At 38.0% G+C, this 15275-nt stretch overlaps 1 protein-coding gene across 2 annotated transcripts in view; it reads right to left on the minus strand.

Annotated features, from left to right (window-relative positions):
- Positions 1-14084, minus strand: part of LOC105485402 (down-regulator of transcription 1) — a 30107-nt gene extending 16023 nt beyond the window's left edge. Inside the window, exons 1-3 of one of the 2 annotated variants that reach the window (XM_071078253.1) lie at positions 13865-14084; positions 6644-6807; positions 4685-4974 (exon numbers count right to left, since the gene is read on the minus strand). In XM_071078253.1, the coding sequence (XP_070934354.1) occupies positions 4909-4974; positions 6644-6807; positions 13865-14084 (450 nt within the window). In that variant the 3' untranslated portion in view covers positions 4685-4908. Of the gene's footprint in view, positions 1-4684; positions 4975-6643; positions 6808-13864 lie in introns of those variants that run through there. The other variant, XM_011747740.2, reaches the window with a different exon arrangement.
- Positions 14085-15275: the final 1191 nt, after the last annotated feature.

A 15275-nucleotide genomic window follows, 5' to 3' on the forward strand; every position in this document is an offset into this window, starting at 1 on the left:
TAATTGTCACACACCTGGAGAACATAAACTCTATAGGTAAATATAATTAGAGATTGCTTTTTTCTAACTACACAGGTCTAAGAAATTTCTCAAACTTAGGTCTCTTATAAATGGCCCTCTTTTATTTCACGTAATTTATGACCTGTGGTTCAACTGAAGAAGTTGAAAAAGTTGACAAAACCCACAATATTCCCTCTAGCTCTTTCCCTGTACTTTTCCTTTCATTTCACTTGACTCTTCCGTACCCTCAAATTAAATTTTGATATAAACATTTTTCAATCTAAAATTTATACGGTTTAAAAGTTCTCTAGTATAGTACCTCTACCTCATATGAAGGAAGTACTATACATGTATGCAGTAGCTACCCCAATATTTCTTTCTGAGTTTCTATTACAATTCCCTAACCTACGATATGCCTATCTCTGTGTCCCTCATTCCCTCTCTGTAAGCACACACATTTGCATATACACACGTACACATACAAATATACATATCCTTTCCGTATACACACTAGTAAAAAGATACTACTTAAAATCCATTCATCTGATATATCCTCTATTAAAAACAACCACAGGATTTTAGAAACCAAGATGCATACATATGAATTACATAAGAAACAGCTAAGGCTCCTTCACAATTTAATTTTATCTGTTTGTAGAAAAACCACACCAAGAAGGGAAAAAACGAACCTGTTCTTAAAAAGGTCTTACAATTTCCCATTAGACTCTGCCAAAACAATCCTTTTCTCCTTTTTTGTCTGTTCTGGGAATTGTTCTTTAAGTCCAGCTCATACCCTCCCCTTTATGCATAGGTAATTCCTAGTCATCATTTGAAATGCAAATCAGTTAGTTTTTCTTGACCTTTCCAGGCCATATTTTATGCTCTATTTCATATACCATAATTCCCTATGCATTCCCATATCCATCCACTTTGTTCTAGAATTATCTAAGTTTATATCTTTTTTTTCCACCACACTTGAGAACAGAGATTGTTTCCATATTCTTTGTTGCATTCCTAACACAAAGGCCTTCAGTATTTTCTGAATGAACATGCTACAGGAAAACAGTGATGGCCAGCATAACCAGTAACATTTAAGATTTTACCATATACAATCCTCACTCTTCTGAATAATCTGTCATGACTTTATTATCCAAACGTTTCTAGATATAAATTCTAATCAGGTCATTATTTCATTTTTTTTTTAAAAAAATTGTTATCAATCAAATCCAAATTTCCTAGCCTAGAGTTCAAGGTCCTCCAAATTAGTGTTTACCCCAACTTCTCTATAGTCTTTCTTGTAACATGCACTTTGTGCTTCAAAAAAGTCTAGAATACAAAATGTTTCCCAAATTTACACCATACTTCCTCATCTTTGCTACTTTTACTCATGATGACATTCATCCTTTGTGAAATTTCCTGCCACTTACTGAAATTTTACCCTTCCTTCAAGTCAAACTGAAATACTATTTTCTCCTCCTGGTATCAGTCAGTGTATAATCAAGAGAAAGAAGTCACACGAGTTACTGGAATGGAAAAAATTTAATATAAAGAACTGTTAAACAAGTATAAAGTTGTTTTTAGGCAGCTGAAAAGGCAGGAAAAGAACATTAAGATGTCATGAAAGTAGCTACAGGAAGCAGCCACCAACCCTAAAACTGGGGGAATAGAGGAAAATGCTGGAATTTTTAAAATTTGGACGCTTAACGAAATCACTTCATGGAACTGAAACTCAGACCTCGGAAGAATGGGCATAGATAAGCTAGTACTAATATATCCGTGCTTGGACGAGGGCCCCAAGGGTTGCGATCCACACCGCCAGAGTGGGGGGATGGAGTGCGGGTTCAGGCGGGTTGTGTATTAGAGAAAATGCAAACAGGATTCAGTCTCTGCTACAGGAAAACTGATGCAACCAGGATGAAGAAGTGTTGCTGGTTTGTTCAAAGGAACTGAAAGACAAGAGAAAGTAAAAGGAGAAAACCCTTTCTCTTCCTCCATCCATGCAATCTCCCACGAGAACCCCATACTGGCAACAGAGTCTAATGGAGAGTCAGCTAGCAAAGAAACATGTGGCTTACAGAGTACTAGGTCCAGTCACAAAGCAGAGCACAGAAAGGTGGTTCTGAAGCTAAGCTAACTGCTTACTAGTTGGCATACTCCTGCACCCCCAAAAATTGATGTAATGTTTCCATACTTGAGATTTCTTTCTTTCTCTTTCCTTCTCTCTATTTTTGTAGAGATAGGATCTCACTATATTGCTCAGGCTGGTCTCGAACTCCTGGGCTCAAGTGATTCTCCCACCTGGGCCTCCCAAAGTGCTAGGATTACAGGTGTGAGCCACTATGCCCAGCCAGAATATCTTTCTCGTAAGTGGTTGGCCTCATTTTTTTTTTTTTTTTTTTGAGACGGAGTCTCACTCTGTCACCCAGGCTGGAGTGCAATGGCACGATCTTGGCTCACTGCAAGCTCCGCCTCCTGGGTTCACGCCATTCTCCTGCCTCAGCCTCCCAAGTAGCTGGGACTACAGGAGCCCGCCACCACGCTCGGCCAATTTTTTTGTATTTTTAGTAGAGACGGGGTTTCACTGTGTTAGCCAGGATGGTCTCGAGCTCCTGACCTCGTGATCCGCCCGCCTCAGCCTCCCAAAGTCCTGGGATTACAGGCTTGAGCCACCGCGCCCAGCCCAGCTTCATATTATAGTTATCTTCTTCATCCAAGTAGTCAATCTCATAACAGCTGTTAGTGTGTCTGCATTATACCTCCCCTATTAGATACTAAGTTTCTTAAGAAGAATGATATAGTCTTCATTTTTGTATATCTACAGTACCACATATGTCTTGCAGACAGTAGGGACACGTTAATTTAATTCTGACTTGAAATTTGTTGACTGAAGGGCAGGAGTGGGGTGGTGCTGGTGTAGGTGGCAGTAGGGAAGTGGAAGAAGAAAAGATATTACCTTGGGGGAAAGCTACCCACATAACCATAGTATCAGGGACTAATAAAGGAAGAGGTCTACATCAAATGTTATTTTTAAAAAAACAGATGAGTAAGAATTGAAAGGAAAAAAAATTACTGAATTTCGTGATTAAATGTCTCTGTGATAGGAAAGAAGTTAAATTTGAGGAATAAGTGATTGTATGTTTTCAAAAAATGGTAGCACTGATCATTACTTATTTATTTATTTATTTAGAGACAGGGTCTCACTATGTTGTCCAGACTAAAGTTCAGTGGCTATTTACAGGCATAGTTGTTATGCATTGCATCCTTGAACTCCTAGCCTTAAGGGATTATCTTGCTTCGATCTCCTGAGTAACTGGGACTACAGGAAGATGCCACCTTGCTTGGTGAGTAACACAGATCATTATAGCAAAAGATGAAAGGGTTTGGGGGATACAAGGAAATGCAGAAGACCCGTATATGGTTAAAGGCAAAGACAAAAAAAAATAAGTAAGGAAAAGACTATAGATATTAGAAAAAACAAGGCTAAGACAATTTTTACAGTAAACAAAAACTTTATTTTGCTTAGGAAATTAGAAACCAGCCATTCTCCCTAACGATGATTGTCATCCATTTTTGTAAAGAAATAGGAAAAATAGTAGATTCTAACACACTAGCATATTTACTTTTATGGCAGGGATACCCAGAGTTCAAAACCAACTAACAGAGCTTCACTAAAAACATTTTAAGGCTGGGTGCGGTGGCTCATGCCTGCAATCCCAGCACTGTGGGAGGCCAAGGCGGGCAGATCGCCTGAGGTTGGGAGTTTGAGACTAGCCTGGCCAGCAGGGTGCAACCCTGTTTCTACTAAAAACACAAAAATTAGCCGGGCATGGTGGCGCATGCCTGTAATCCCAGCTACTTGGGAAGCTGAGGCAGGAGAATCGCTTGAACCTGGGAGGTGGAGGTTGCAATGAGCCAAGACAGCACCATTGCACTCCAGCCTGGGCAACAGAGCAAGACTCCATCTCAAAAAAAAAAAATTCTAAGAGTTCATAAGAAAATTGCAGGGCAAATCAAATATGTAAATTTAACCAACTTAAGCATACCTATATTTTGTGGTCTAATCAATTACAAATTGGTATAATTTTGTGACATGGAAAAAATTCAAATAATTTCAAGTCTCTACAAAGGTTTTACTGCAAAGGTGCTTGATTTGGTAGTTTATTCAATGGTCTGCAAAGTTGTGTACTAGTTACAATTCAAATTTAATTGACTTTTAGGTACCATGCCCCTGTATCGGCTCTGATACTTTTCTCTGAACATAAAAGCACTTCTATGCCTTTAAAACTAACTGTTGAACTGGACTCACTAGTGCACATCTATAGTCCCAGCTACTAGTGAGGCTGAGGTAGGAGGATCCCTTGAGCTCAGGAGTTCTAGGCTCAAGTGTGCCTGATAGAGCCTGTCAATAGCCACTGTACTCTAGCCTGGGCAACATGGTGAGATCCTGTCTCTTTAAAAAAAAAAAAAACAAAAAGTTGATTGATAAAATTTTACTTGTATTCATTTCCACAAATTGAACGTTTTTCAGTGATATTTACTCTAATATATTTTTTTCTCTCTTGCCCCCTATTCAATCCATCCCAAGTATTTTTCTTCTAAAATTGGGGAGTGAAAGACAGGTAAGCAGGCATATATTTCCTAATTCACTTTTCTTTTGGAGGTTTTCATTATGTTTTAAGATACTCACTCCCACATATTAAAATGACTCATTTATAATTTAAAGTTAACTTTAATCTTGATGTATTAAAGGTTCCCTCCTTCCAAATATTTGCTGCTAGCTTCAAATGAGGCTGTCATTGTGTTAATATTTAAAGTCTAAAAGATGAAACAAAATGAAAGTGACAAAAAAGATATATTTACTTATCCATTCTTTCACATTTAGAGCTTCAGTGCTGTAGGGAAGAAGTACTAGGCAACTGCTATAATTTTACCTCTCCGCTGGTCATCCTCACAAAAGCAAAGAATACTAGAGATCTTCATACATAAGCCAGGGTAAGAAACAAGGGAGATAAAAAAGAGGAATAAAAAACAGATAATTGGGATAGAGAGGTGAAGACAGATATAGCAGGCAGTCAATTATTTCTTTATAATTTGCCCTAACAAGGATAATACATATTCTATTTAAAAGCCCCACAATAAGTTTAAGAAGATAAAATGGAGGCTAGAGCATTAGCATGGTATTGTAGAAACAGTAGAGGCTTTTGGGCCAAAATACTTAAGTTTAAATACAGACTCCAACACTTCCTAACTTTCTGAACTTACTGTTTTATTTAAGTCAATCTTTCCTACTCAATCTTCCCCAGTAGACTAAGCTCTATAATGACAGGAACCCTGTCTCCTTGTTCACTCTTGTAAGCCTAGCACCTAGCACGATGCTTGGTAAATAGTAAGGACTTCAGTAAGTAACTGTAGAACGAATGACAAATAATTTCAAGCAAGTTGTTCCACCTCTGAATCTATTTTTTAATATGTAAATGAATACAATAAAATTTATATTTCATAAAAACTCTGCCAAGTTTTTATGTATTTAAAGTATCCAGGAGAGCATCTTCTGTCACCAAATGTTTAATTTAGCATTCTCTAAGTGGTCTGCAATAGCATAAATCAATAAATGCGATTAATGTTTTTAAAACACCAACACCTCTTCTTTCGTACCTCATATTCATATGGATTATAACATTGCATGTACTCACGCCTGCTTCAAAGGCTTTTCCTCTTTAGTGCCTATGATAGGCTGTGAGGATTAAATGAGATAATGCAAGTAAATTACTTGGCAATGTGATTAACACGTGGTTAGAACTCAATAAATGTAAGTTTTTCTTTTTACCTTAAGTTTAAATGGTACTTGGTGTCTAGTGACTAAACATACTTAAGACTCAAATGCAGTTTGATATAAACCAAACTGATTGTTATGGCTGCAGAGAGATCAGCTACAGGACTAATCTGGAAGAGTTTACCTAAAATGATACTTCCCAGTTCTAATGGTTACTACAACTTCTCTTCTATTCAATCCAAAGCTGCCTTATAATTTCAAATGAAGGCCAGAACTTAGAAGGGAAAAAACAGCCTTGCCACCAATTCCCCTCCCTTTTCTTTTTGAAACAGAGGAATATTAGTATTTGATTCTAATTCTTCAGAGTCTAGATATTAGAATTATAATAAGCAAGGAAGAAAACATTTTCTCCCTTTGCTCTACTAGCTTTAAAATACTTTTTTAAGATTAAAATGCTTCAAAGGTGTACATTAAATACCTAATTTAACTACACAGTTGATATTAATCAGATTTTGCTTGTATGTCATGCATGATAAAATCTGATATAGAATTTTCTCATCAGCTCATCATTTTAAATCTTAAGAACATTTATGTATACTTTTCACGCCTTAAAATGGTCATTCTGTCTGAAAAAAATATTAAAGTGAAATTTCAATAGGTATTTGGAGTTGTTCTCTTTAGAAAACAGATTGCTGCAAATATTTACATTCACATAAACCAGAGTCAAATTGGTCAGCTCTGAACACTAGATTCTATAATCAACTACCTAGAAAAAGGGAATCTTCTGGGTATGTCTGTTAATTTAGGAAGCAATTTCAGTTAGCAATCAGGGTAGGATTCAGAGGAAAATAATGTAAATAAATTACTTACTTTTGCAAATAATTCTTGCTGCTGTCTCAATAACTCTTCTTCAGGAATGCCAAGGTTTTCCAAACGAGAACTGGCCTTTCTTCTTTTTAATGCTACTGTTTTACACTCTTGCAAGACTTCTTTTACTTCACTGATGTAGGAGCCAAATCCCAAACTTTCTAGTGCTAGAGAAATGAAAATATTAAAATGTGAAAGGGTGATAAAATATAGCTTTCCCCAACCTGTGGAACATAAAGTTTTTGTGGACTTTTCTTTAGGGGAGGGGAATGTTTTGCTGTTTTCTAATAATTTTACCTATTTTATAGTTGTACAACAATTTTCTGGGCAGTCAAGACAAATATTTTATCAATCTGCTAAAAATTAGATGGCAAATCAGTTAAAACTTGAAGAACCAAGGCACATGCCTTCACTTTTCATTCTGACTAATTTTTAAAAGACCAAAGCATTTCCTGTAAGCGAGGAGAAAAAAATAGTCCATTATAAGAACATATGGTTTTAGTAAGAAAATACATTTTGTGTCATTTGACTTAGAAAAAGTAGGCTGGTAACACATTCTCTACTAAGTTCTGGTAGGACAGAATAAAAGAAGAGAAGTTTTTCTTTTGTCCAATATACCAACAGGAAGCTATTTTTAGCAGATACTCAAACTGCCAAGTTTAAAAAATACTGGTGGAAATGAAAGTCATGAAATTCAGCACTTAAGAGTCAGCCAACAGGTTTCTCTTGAAAACAAAACAGGAAAAATAAAAACATATTTAAATGATGTGGCAAAAAACTGAGATGAAAGAAGACTATAAGGAGATAAGAAGCATTAATAAAAAATTTTTCTCCCCTTTTCATATTTAGAAAGGAAATTTTATAAGGGAAAAAAAAGTGGGCTGGGCATGGTAGCTCATGCCTGTAATTCCAGCACTTTGGGAGGCCAAGGTGGGAGGATCTCTTTAGTCCAGAAGTTCACGACCACCCTGGCAACATGGCAAGACCTCCTCTCTACAAAAAAAAAAAAAAAAAAAAAAAAATTAGTCAAGTGTGGTGGCTCGTGCCTATGGTTCCAGCTACTTAGGAGGTTGAGGTGAGAGGATTGCTTGAGTTCAGGAGATTGATGATGTCATGAGCCATGACTTTACTGTACTCCAGCCTGGATGACAAAGCAAGACCCTGTCTCAAAAAAAAACAAAAACAAAAACAAAAAAAAAACCACACACTCTAAATACCTTCTGTAATCCAGAAAAGACAAGGCATAAAATTTCCTTTTGGCTCACAGTATTTAAAATTATATCTTATAATTTTGGTACATTGACTAATGCCCCAAAGGCATATTTTGTATTGTGAACCAATGATGAAACATAGGTGGTGAAAAACACAGTAAATCAATTTAGGTCATCAGTTCTTGAAGTCTTTCAGGCATTACGTTGAACCAGACTCCTTTTAGTATATACGCTCTCACTTCTAACTTCAGGAATTTGCTCTTCTGGGACAATGTCAAATATACCTTTACAAATCTACATGCCCATGCAAACTGGTTTTTAAGACATTTTAAATGATTTACAACTTTAATTATTTCAAATGTTAAGCTGTTTTCATCAACCTTCTTTAGAAATAACCTGATGCCAAAAAGCATAGTACTGTCCTATAATTAACTCACCTCCCCTGACCTCCCTAAAAACTTCAGAAAGGCATTATTCTAAGTTCTGTATATCAAATTCGCCAACATGGCCGTGCACAGTGGCTCACGCTTATAATCCCAGCACTTTGGGAGGCCGAGGCGGGCAGATCATTAGGTCAGGAAATTGAGACCATCCTGGCTAACACGGTGAAACCCTGTCTCTACTAAAAATACAAAAAATTAACTGGGCGTGGTGGTGGGTGCCTGTAGTCCCAGCTACTCAGGAGGCTGAGGTGGGAAGAGTTTGTGTTCAGGAGTTTGAGGCCACAGTGAACTATGACTGTGGCACTGCACTCCAACCTGGGTGAGAGAGCAAGACCCTGCCTCTTAATTAAAAATAAAACAATAAACATCACATTGTTATTAGTTTCAGGGTTGTGGGAATCAACAGGTAATTAATACAAGGCATTTAACAGTGTCTAGCACATAAGAATCACTTAACCAACTCAGACTACGTATTTCTCATCTTTATTTTTTATTTTATTTTTTATCTTATTTTAAATGTAAAAGAGTACCCTCATAAGTGTACAGCTAAAAATGAAGGTATAGCTATACAATATCATATTTAAATTCAAGCTCGACAGGTATATTTATAAAATACTACATTTATAAAATTAACAAATCAACACAATGGAGAGACAACCCTTCAAAATACCATAAATTACTACACCAGACATTAAGGAAATCCAAAACAGCCGGCCATGGTGGCTCATGCCTGTAATCCCCGCACTTTGGAAGGCCAAGGTGCAGGGATTATTTGAAGTCGGGAGTTAGAGGCCAGCCTGGCTCACATGGTGACACATTGTCTCTACAAAAAATACAAAAATGAGCCAGACGTGGTGGCACACGCCTGTAATCCCAGCTACTCAGGAGGCTAAGGCATGACGATCGCTTGAACCTGGGAGGCAGAGTTTGTAGTGAGCCGAGATCACACCACTGCACTCCAGCCTGACAGCGTGACTCTGTCTCAAAAAAAAGAAAAAAGAAAATCTAATCCAAGCTATTTTTTTTAACCATGGAGGGCTTGGATTAAAAAAAAATTTTAAATATATAACTACCTTTAAAAACATTTAAGGCTGAGAACACTGCTTTCAAGAAACTGGCAAGTAGGTCCAAGGTTAATATTTAATTTTATTCAAAGAATTGCCATATGTAAAAACTATACTCTCAATAAAATGGTTGAAAAGGAGCAGCCACAAATTTAATTTCAAAATTGCATTGACTTTAATTTTAAACACATTTGGCAAACAGATATCAATAACTAGACATAATACCTTCTAAATAGGGAGATATTTTACATCATTTGCTTTCATGTATTAGTTATCATACACAGAGAGAATATTAAAGGATAAAGGAAATGGCTCCCAAGCAGGGCCACCATTTACGGTTATGTAGGTTATTCAGTACACAACATACTACAAGGCCATTCTTATTGTAAATATCATAAATTCGTATGTTTACTGTGATACTTTTTCTGGCAGACAGTAGGAATGCTTTTTAAGGAAGGAGTGCCTTTTTCTAATTTGTACAAAGGGACCTTATGGATTATTGATGGCTCTATTTCTAAGGATCTTATCTTTCTAAAACAGAAAAATTTTTTTTAAAAACTTGTGGGTAAAACTAACACACATCACTATCTGTCACCCTATGCTGTGCATCTTAAAACTACAACCAGAAAAGTCCATGGTGTATATTAGGGGAAAAAATACGTAGCACATTTTTCAGCTTAAGAGACAGATGTTAACAAGACAGCTATTCAAAAAACAAAAAAAAAAGTGAAAATTTCTTCCAAGCAACAATAATCTTCATATAGGCTTATCTTATTTTACAAACTGATGTACTCCTGAAAGGTTCTGTCATAACATGAATTTATGTGAACTACTTCATACTTCATATGCATAAAACATGTTTTTCATTTTTAAAATTATGTGATATACAGTACCTTTTAAATACTATATAAATCAGCATTCTCTAATTTCTCCATTTTCTTTTGCTTGTGGGAAGGAAGGGACTAATGTATTTCACATAAAATACATTAAGAGGATGTAGGCCAAAGTGACTTCTTGGCTCATTAGCCTGGCAAAGGTTTCTGAAGACCCTTAAGAACCATGTCCTCCATGGTATCACTACTGGAAATCTTGGACAACAATGAGAGACTAATGGCAGGGAAGGAATTGAGTATCATTTATCTTAATATCCTTAGTAGTATCTAGCACAATGCCAAATACTTGATAGTATTCAGTAAGTAATTGTAGGGTGGCAGAAGGAAAACAGAAACAAAAGATACATTAATTTTAAGAAAAGTATTAATAAAATCCTAACTTGAAAAGCATTTGATTATGTGATAAATTTTGCAGTGCAAATTAGATGTGTCCCTTCGGAAAAAAGTATCTGTATGAATGATTATTTACTACTCATGTCCACTTTCCAACACAGACTGTGGTTTAGGCTTTAAAGCAAAGGTTCTCAAAGTGTGGTCCATGGACTTATGCCGGAACAGCTCCTAATGGTTAACATTAGTTAACCATGGAAATTCAACGCATTTAAGTACCTTCATTGCAATTTGACAAAATAATTTTATGTCTATTGAATCTAATAGTAAAAAGTTAAGTGTTGGTCTTTTCCTGATCTTTTCCAGTGATCCATTTTCATGTTATCTTACAAAGGTACCAGTGTGAGACGGACAGGAATTTTTAAAAAACTCCTTCAACATAAGACAGCTTGGAGCAACTCAGTGGCTGAAGATGTAAATTCTCAGATACTCTCAAACTTTTACTACTTCCAGTTACAATTCTCATAAATGGGAGGGGAGATATTTCATGTAAGGTTCTCAACCCCTGACTAATTCTCAAAAATTACAAGTAATACCTGAAATCAAGTATTATTTATACATAAATAAGAAAACCTTAGTTAAAAGATTTACCTAAGGTTAAAGAATTCTCAGTGCAGAACTTAAGCTGACTCTCAATGTCAATTCTTTCTATAAGGTGACAGAACATGTTAGAACTCATTCAAGAATACGTGTTCACAAAAAACTGCAATAAAATAGGAACACCTTTTATAGCTTAGAACTCCCTCTATTCACATATCTATGATCTTCAATACCAAGTCTACTTTCTTAAACTCAAAATAAGCAAAACAGAAAAAAAATTTTTTTTAAACTAAGTTATTTAATAGATTTACTGGTGATCAAATTGGTTCAACTTTAACTTGCATTTTACAGAACTATCTCAGAATGCTTAATTTGTTCAGACAAGATAAAGCGAGGTGGGAAATGAACAAGTGAAATGTCCTAAAGCAAAGTCCAGTTCATTAAACTTACCACTAAAAACTCAAACTTCAACATGTGAGAATCATACCACTTTAAAATGTACATTATTTATTCCACTTGGATATATTCTACATTCCTAATCAATGCTGACAGAAAAGTATAAAAATGTCCTATCTATTATGATTAGTGTACAGGAACACACTTCAAACACCTAAAACATATAAACCTTAAGAATTTCTTTAAAAATTTAACCTCTCAAAACAAAACTTCTTTGGAATAATTAAGCAATATGAGATTATAAATGTATAAAGTCTACAACCCCAATTAGGGAGAATTCTTGGGCGAAAATGTAGATTCTTATCCACCTAACAATAGCATAATACAAAAAAAAGAGGTAAAATTTTAAGACTATAACACGTCAATACATGATTTTCAAAAACAAATCATCTTCATTACACAATGGAAATGCTTTTTCACTATAGCTTTCTGACTCACACATTAAACTGAATTTAGCATATTCCAAAGTTGAATTATTTAGCATACTGCTTGCTACAGCTGCACTTCTATTCCATCATGTCAATCAGAAATCTAAATATATCCTAGAAAAGAATTAACTCTCCCCAAGAAGACAGACTGTAATGTGTTATTAGGTTTTTGGAACGATCCCCACTTCTGTAGTGTAAACAAATATTTAGGCAGACCCTGTTGAAATCTTTTGCAATTTTCATTAGAAAGGCAATGTTGATAAAAAGTTCTTTTTCCTTTTTATGAGTTGTAAAAAGAAATTACAGCTATCTGTGCTGGATAATCTTGTGAAAGACTTATGACAGCAATCACACATACAATGTAAAAATAAATACACAAGAGAAAAAACAGACAACTTGGCTTTCATTTTACTTGCTAGAGTATTCAGCACATCAAGTAGGAAAAAAAAAAAAAAACAACTAGTACTAGTTTTAAGAATCAAATATGCTTTTTCCTAGGGATTTTTCTCCTTATGTACTGAAATGGCAGGATATATTTTAAAACTACTTTCAAGACGTCATAAAGGATTAAAAATCAATCATTTAATCCTTTTGTCAATACTGACAGTAAAATATTGGATATGGTCAACATAAGCAGATGTGTTCTCTACTTCAGTACAACAGGCAAGTCACATTTTAAAAAGTTAAAGTATAAAAATTAAGTGACAGACAACCACCTGCCTACCAAAATGATTAAAATTAACCATTTTTTCCCTGGTTTCACAAGCAATCAATACTTTTAATTAGATTATTACGAAAGGCAAGTTCTCACTTCAAATTGAGAACAACTCTTTCACAAGAGTACATGTAAAAATATCGCAAAAGGTACATTCCCGAAACATTATGACTAGTAAATATGTTTCTCCTCTCTGAAACCATTAGAATACAGTCCCCCAAATCCCTATTACGGGACCACAACCTTTTCAGGATAAAAGAAACTGTTGAAGCTTTCAGAAGTGCTGTTCAATAAAAGCCTAAGTGTATGCATCCAAATAAGAATGACAGCAGGAAAGGACGGGGAAATTTTCCGTTAAAAAAAAAAACTTGCATAAACTTTCAATCAAAGATTTTAAAACTTATCTCCACAGAATAGAACAAAGCAAACGACATAAAGGCAAACAAAAAGAAAAAAACAAAAATTTAAAGTTCACCCTTTTCTTACAGAATGGACCAGGAGTGCTTTCGTAACTCATTCATGAACGTACCATCGAACCATTTTTAGAGCAGAAAACATACCTCCTTTTATTCAACAACGATAAACTTGACAACGTTGAACACATTGTATATTAAGAATTTTTTAACTCATGTGTTCAGAAAATAAATCTTTTCCTCTACATTGGTGAAAGGTCAGGTGGGGAAGGGGCGCTCTGTCTCCATCCATGCTTGAAGTTCCTCTGTCTGAATTTTTAATTTTCCAAGGGAGAACTTCTGCGTTCCTTAATTATTATCTAAGTTCAACTTCAGGCAAGCAATTCCTGTTGCTTCGGCTTACCTGGCTGTAAAGTGAGATCACTCTTTATGTTTTGGGGACGTTGACCTAAATGTTTGCACTCCTTACGTGTATTCGCTAGATGAAAAGTACTGCAAGAATGCTACAAAGGGATTGTTTTTAAAGCACGGGCTACCTACATGCCAGTCTGGCTTTTTCATTAAGTTACTTACCAGTGAAGAGGAATGAAGGCTTTGACATGAAAGCGTCACGCGATTAGCAGACTGCTCCCCTAGACCCTCATTCAAACCAATTTCCACACATGACTTACCTTGTATGACATGTTCTGGTGAGATGGTCTTCTTTTCCGATTTGTTACAAATCTCATTGGCTTCAGAAGATATAAGGTGAATGAATTCAGTGCAGCAGTTCACCACCAGCTCTCGAGCATCGTTGGCCACCCGGACATTAGGAAGAGTCTCTTTGATCATTTTATTGATAGCAGCTCTGGGGATAGTGAGATCATCATCGTTGCCAGACGAGGAAGCCATAGTACCTTCCTGTTTCTCGCGCCCCGGCTTTTAAAAACTCCCCGGCTCTGGTCCACTACTCCACGGAGATCTCTCAAAAAGCCGCCCTCGGAGAGTGATCCCGGGGGGTGCTTCGCGAAGAGGGTGCAGAAAATGAACGGAGGAGGAGCTGGCTTGAGGGCTGGGAACGCTCGCGTGTGTGAGAGATTTAGGATGAGTTTGGGAAGAAAGTGGGGGCCTGAGGATTCTAGAGAGAGCACAGCCCAGGCTGAGGGGAAAGCGCGGTGGTCCGGAAATTTGAGCGGCTGGGGAACCACCTTCGGGTCTCCTCAGAGGGGCGGGCACTGTCGCCTAACTGGTCCCCAACGGCGTCGAAGCAGAGGCAAGATCCAGGGGCACTGGCCTCGCCGCGGTACCGGGCGGGTACCCAGCGGGCTCGGCTCTATAGAGCCCGAGGCCCCGCTGCCGCTGCCGCCGCCGCCAGCAGCCGTTGCCGCCGCCTCGGCCAAACCATCCTTCAGACACCCGCGCCGCCGCCTCACAACATGTCCGCCGCTGCCGCTGCTGGAACGGCGACGGCCGCCTGGGAACTAATATGGACAGAGCCAGGCACAGTGGGAGTCGCAGTGGCTGCCACCGTGGCCGCGTAACCCGAACGCAGATCCTGGAAGCCGAAGCGGCGGCAACGGTGGTCCCTCCAGAGGCCAGGGAAGATTTGCAGGAAGCCGCTCCCGACACCCTTTGCGCCGCCGGAAGCCTCGTTCCTCAGATTTCCCCCTCCCTCCCGGACCGACTTCCGGATGTGGCTGCCGCCCTTCCCCCACCCACGCCGACGGGAGCCGCCCGTTCCCGCTGCCAGCAGCTTCCGCCTGCTGCGGTCCTGGCAAGCACCTTGGGATCCCATTCCTTCACAGGGGCCCTAGCCGGGCAAGCGCGCGCGTCACTGTACCGGAGAGCTCCAAGCACGCTCTTGGTCAGGGGCCCGGACGCTAGATCTGGGAAGGGGTGGTGGCTGGCTAGATGGGCGAGGAAGGATCGTCTCTACCCTCTCTCCAGCAGCTGAGGCCTCCGAACCCATCCCTAGCCGGATTTGGGGACAGAGGAGCGCTGGTATTGATAAAAGAACTCTCTTTGCTATTCTTTTAGGAGCCCAAATGAGGATTGAAAGTGAGAAGAATGGGGCCTGGGCTTGGGAGTGGGAGGTGGGGAAAG

Source organism: Macaca nemestrina, chromosome 1 (assembly GCF_043159975.1).
Source record: "Macaca nemestrina isolate mMacNem1 chromosome 1, mMacNem.hap1, whole genome shotgun sequence".
Taxonomy (NCBI): domain Eukaryota; kingdom Metazoa; phylum Chordata; class Mammalia; order Primates; family Cercopithecidae; genus Macaca; species Macaca nemestrina.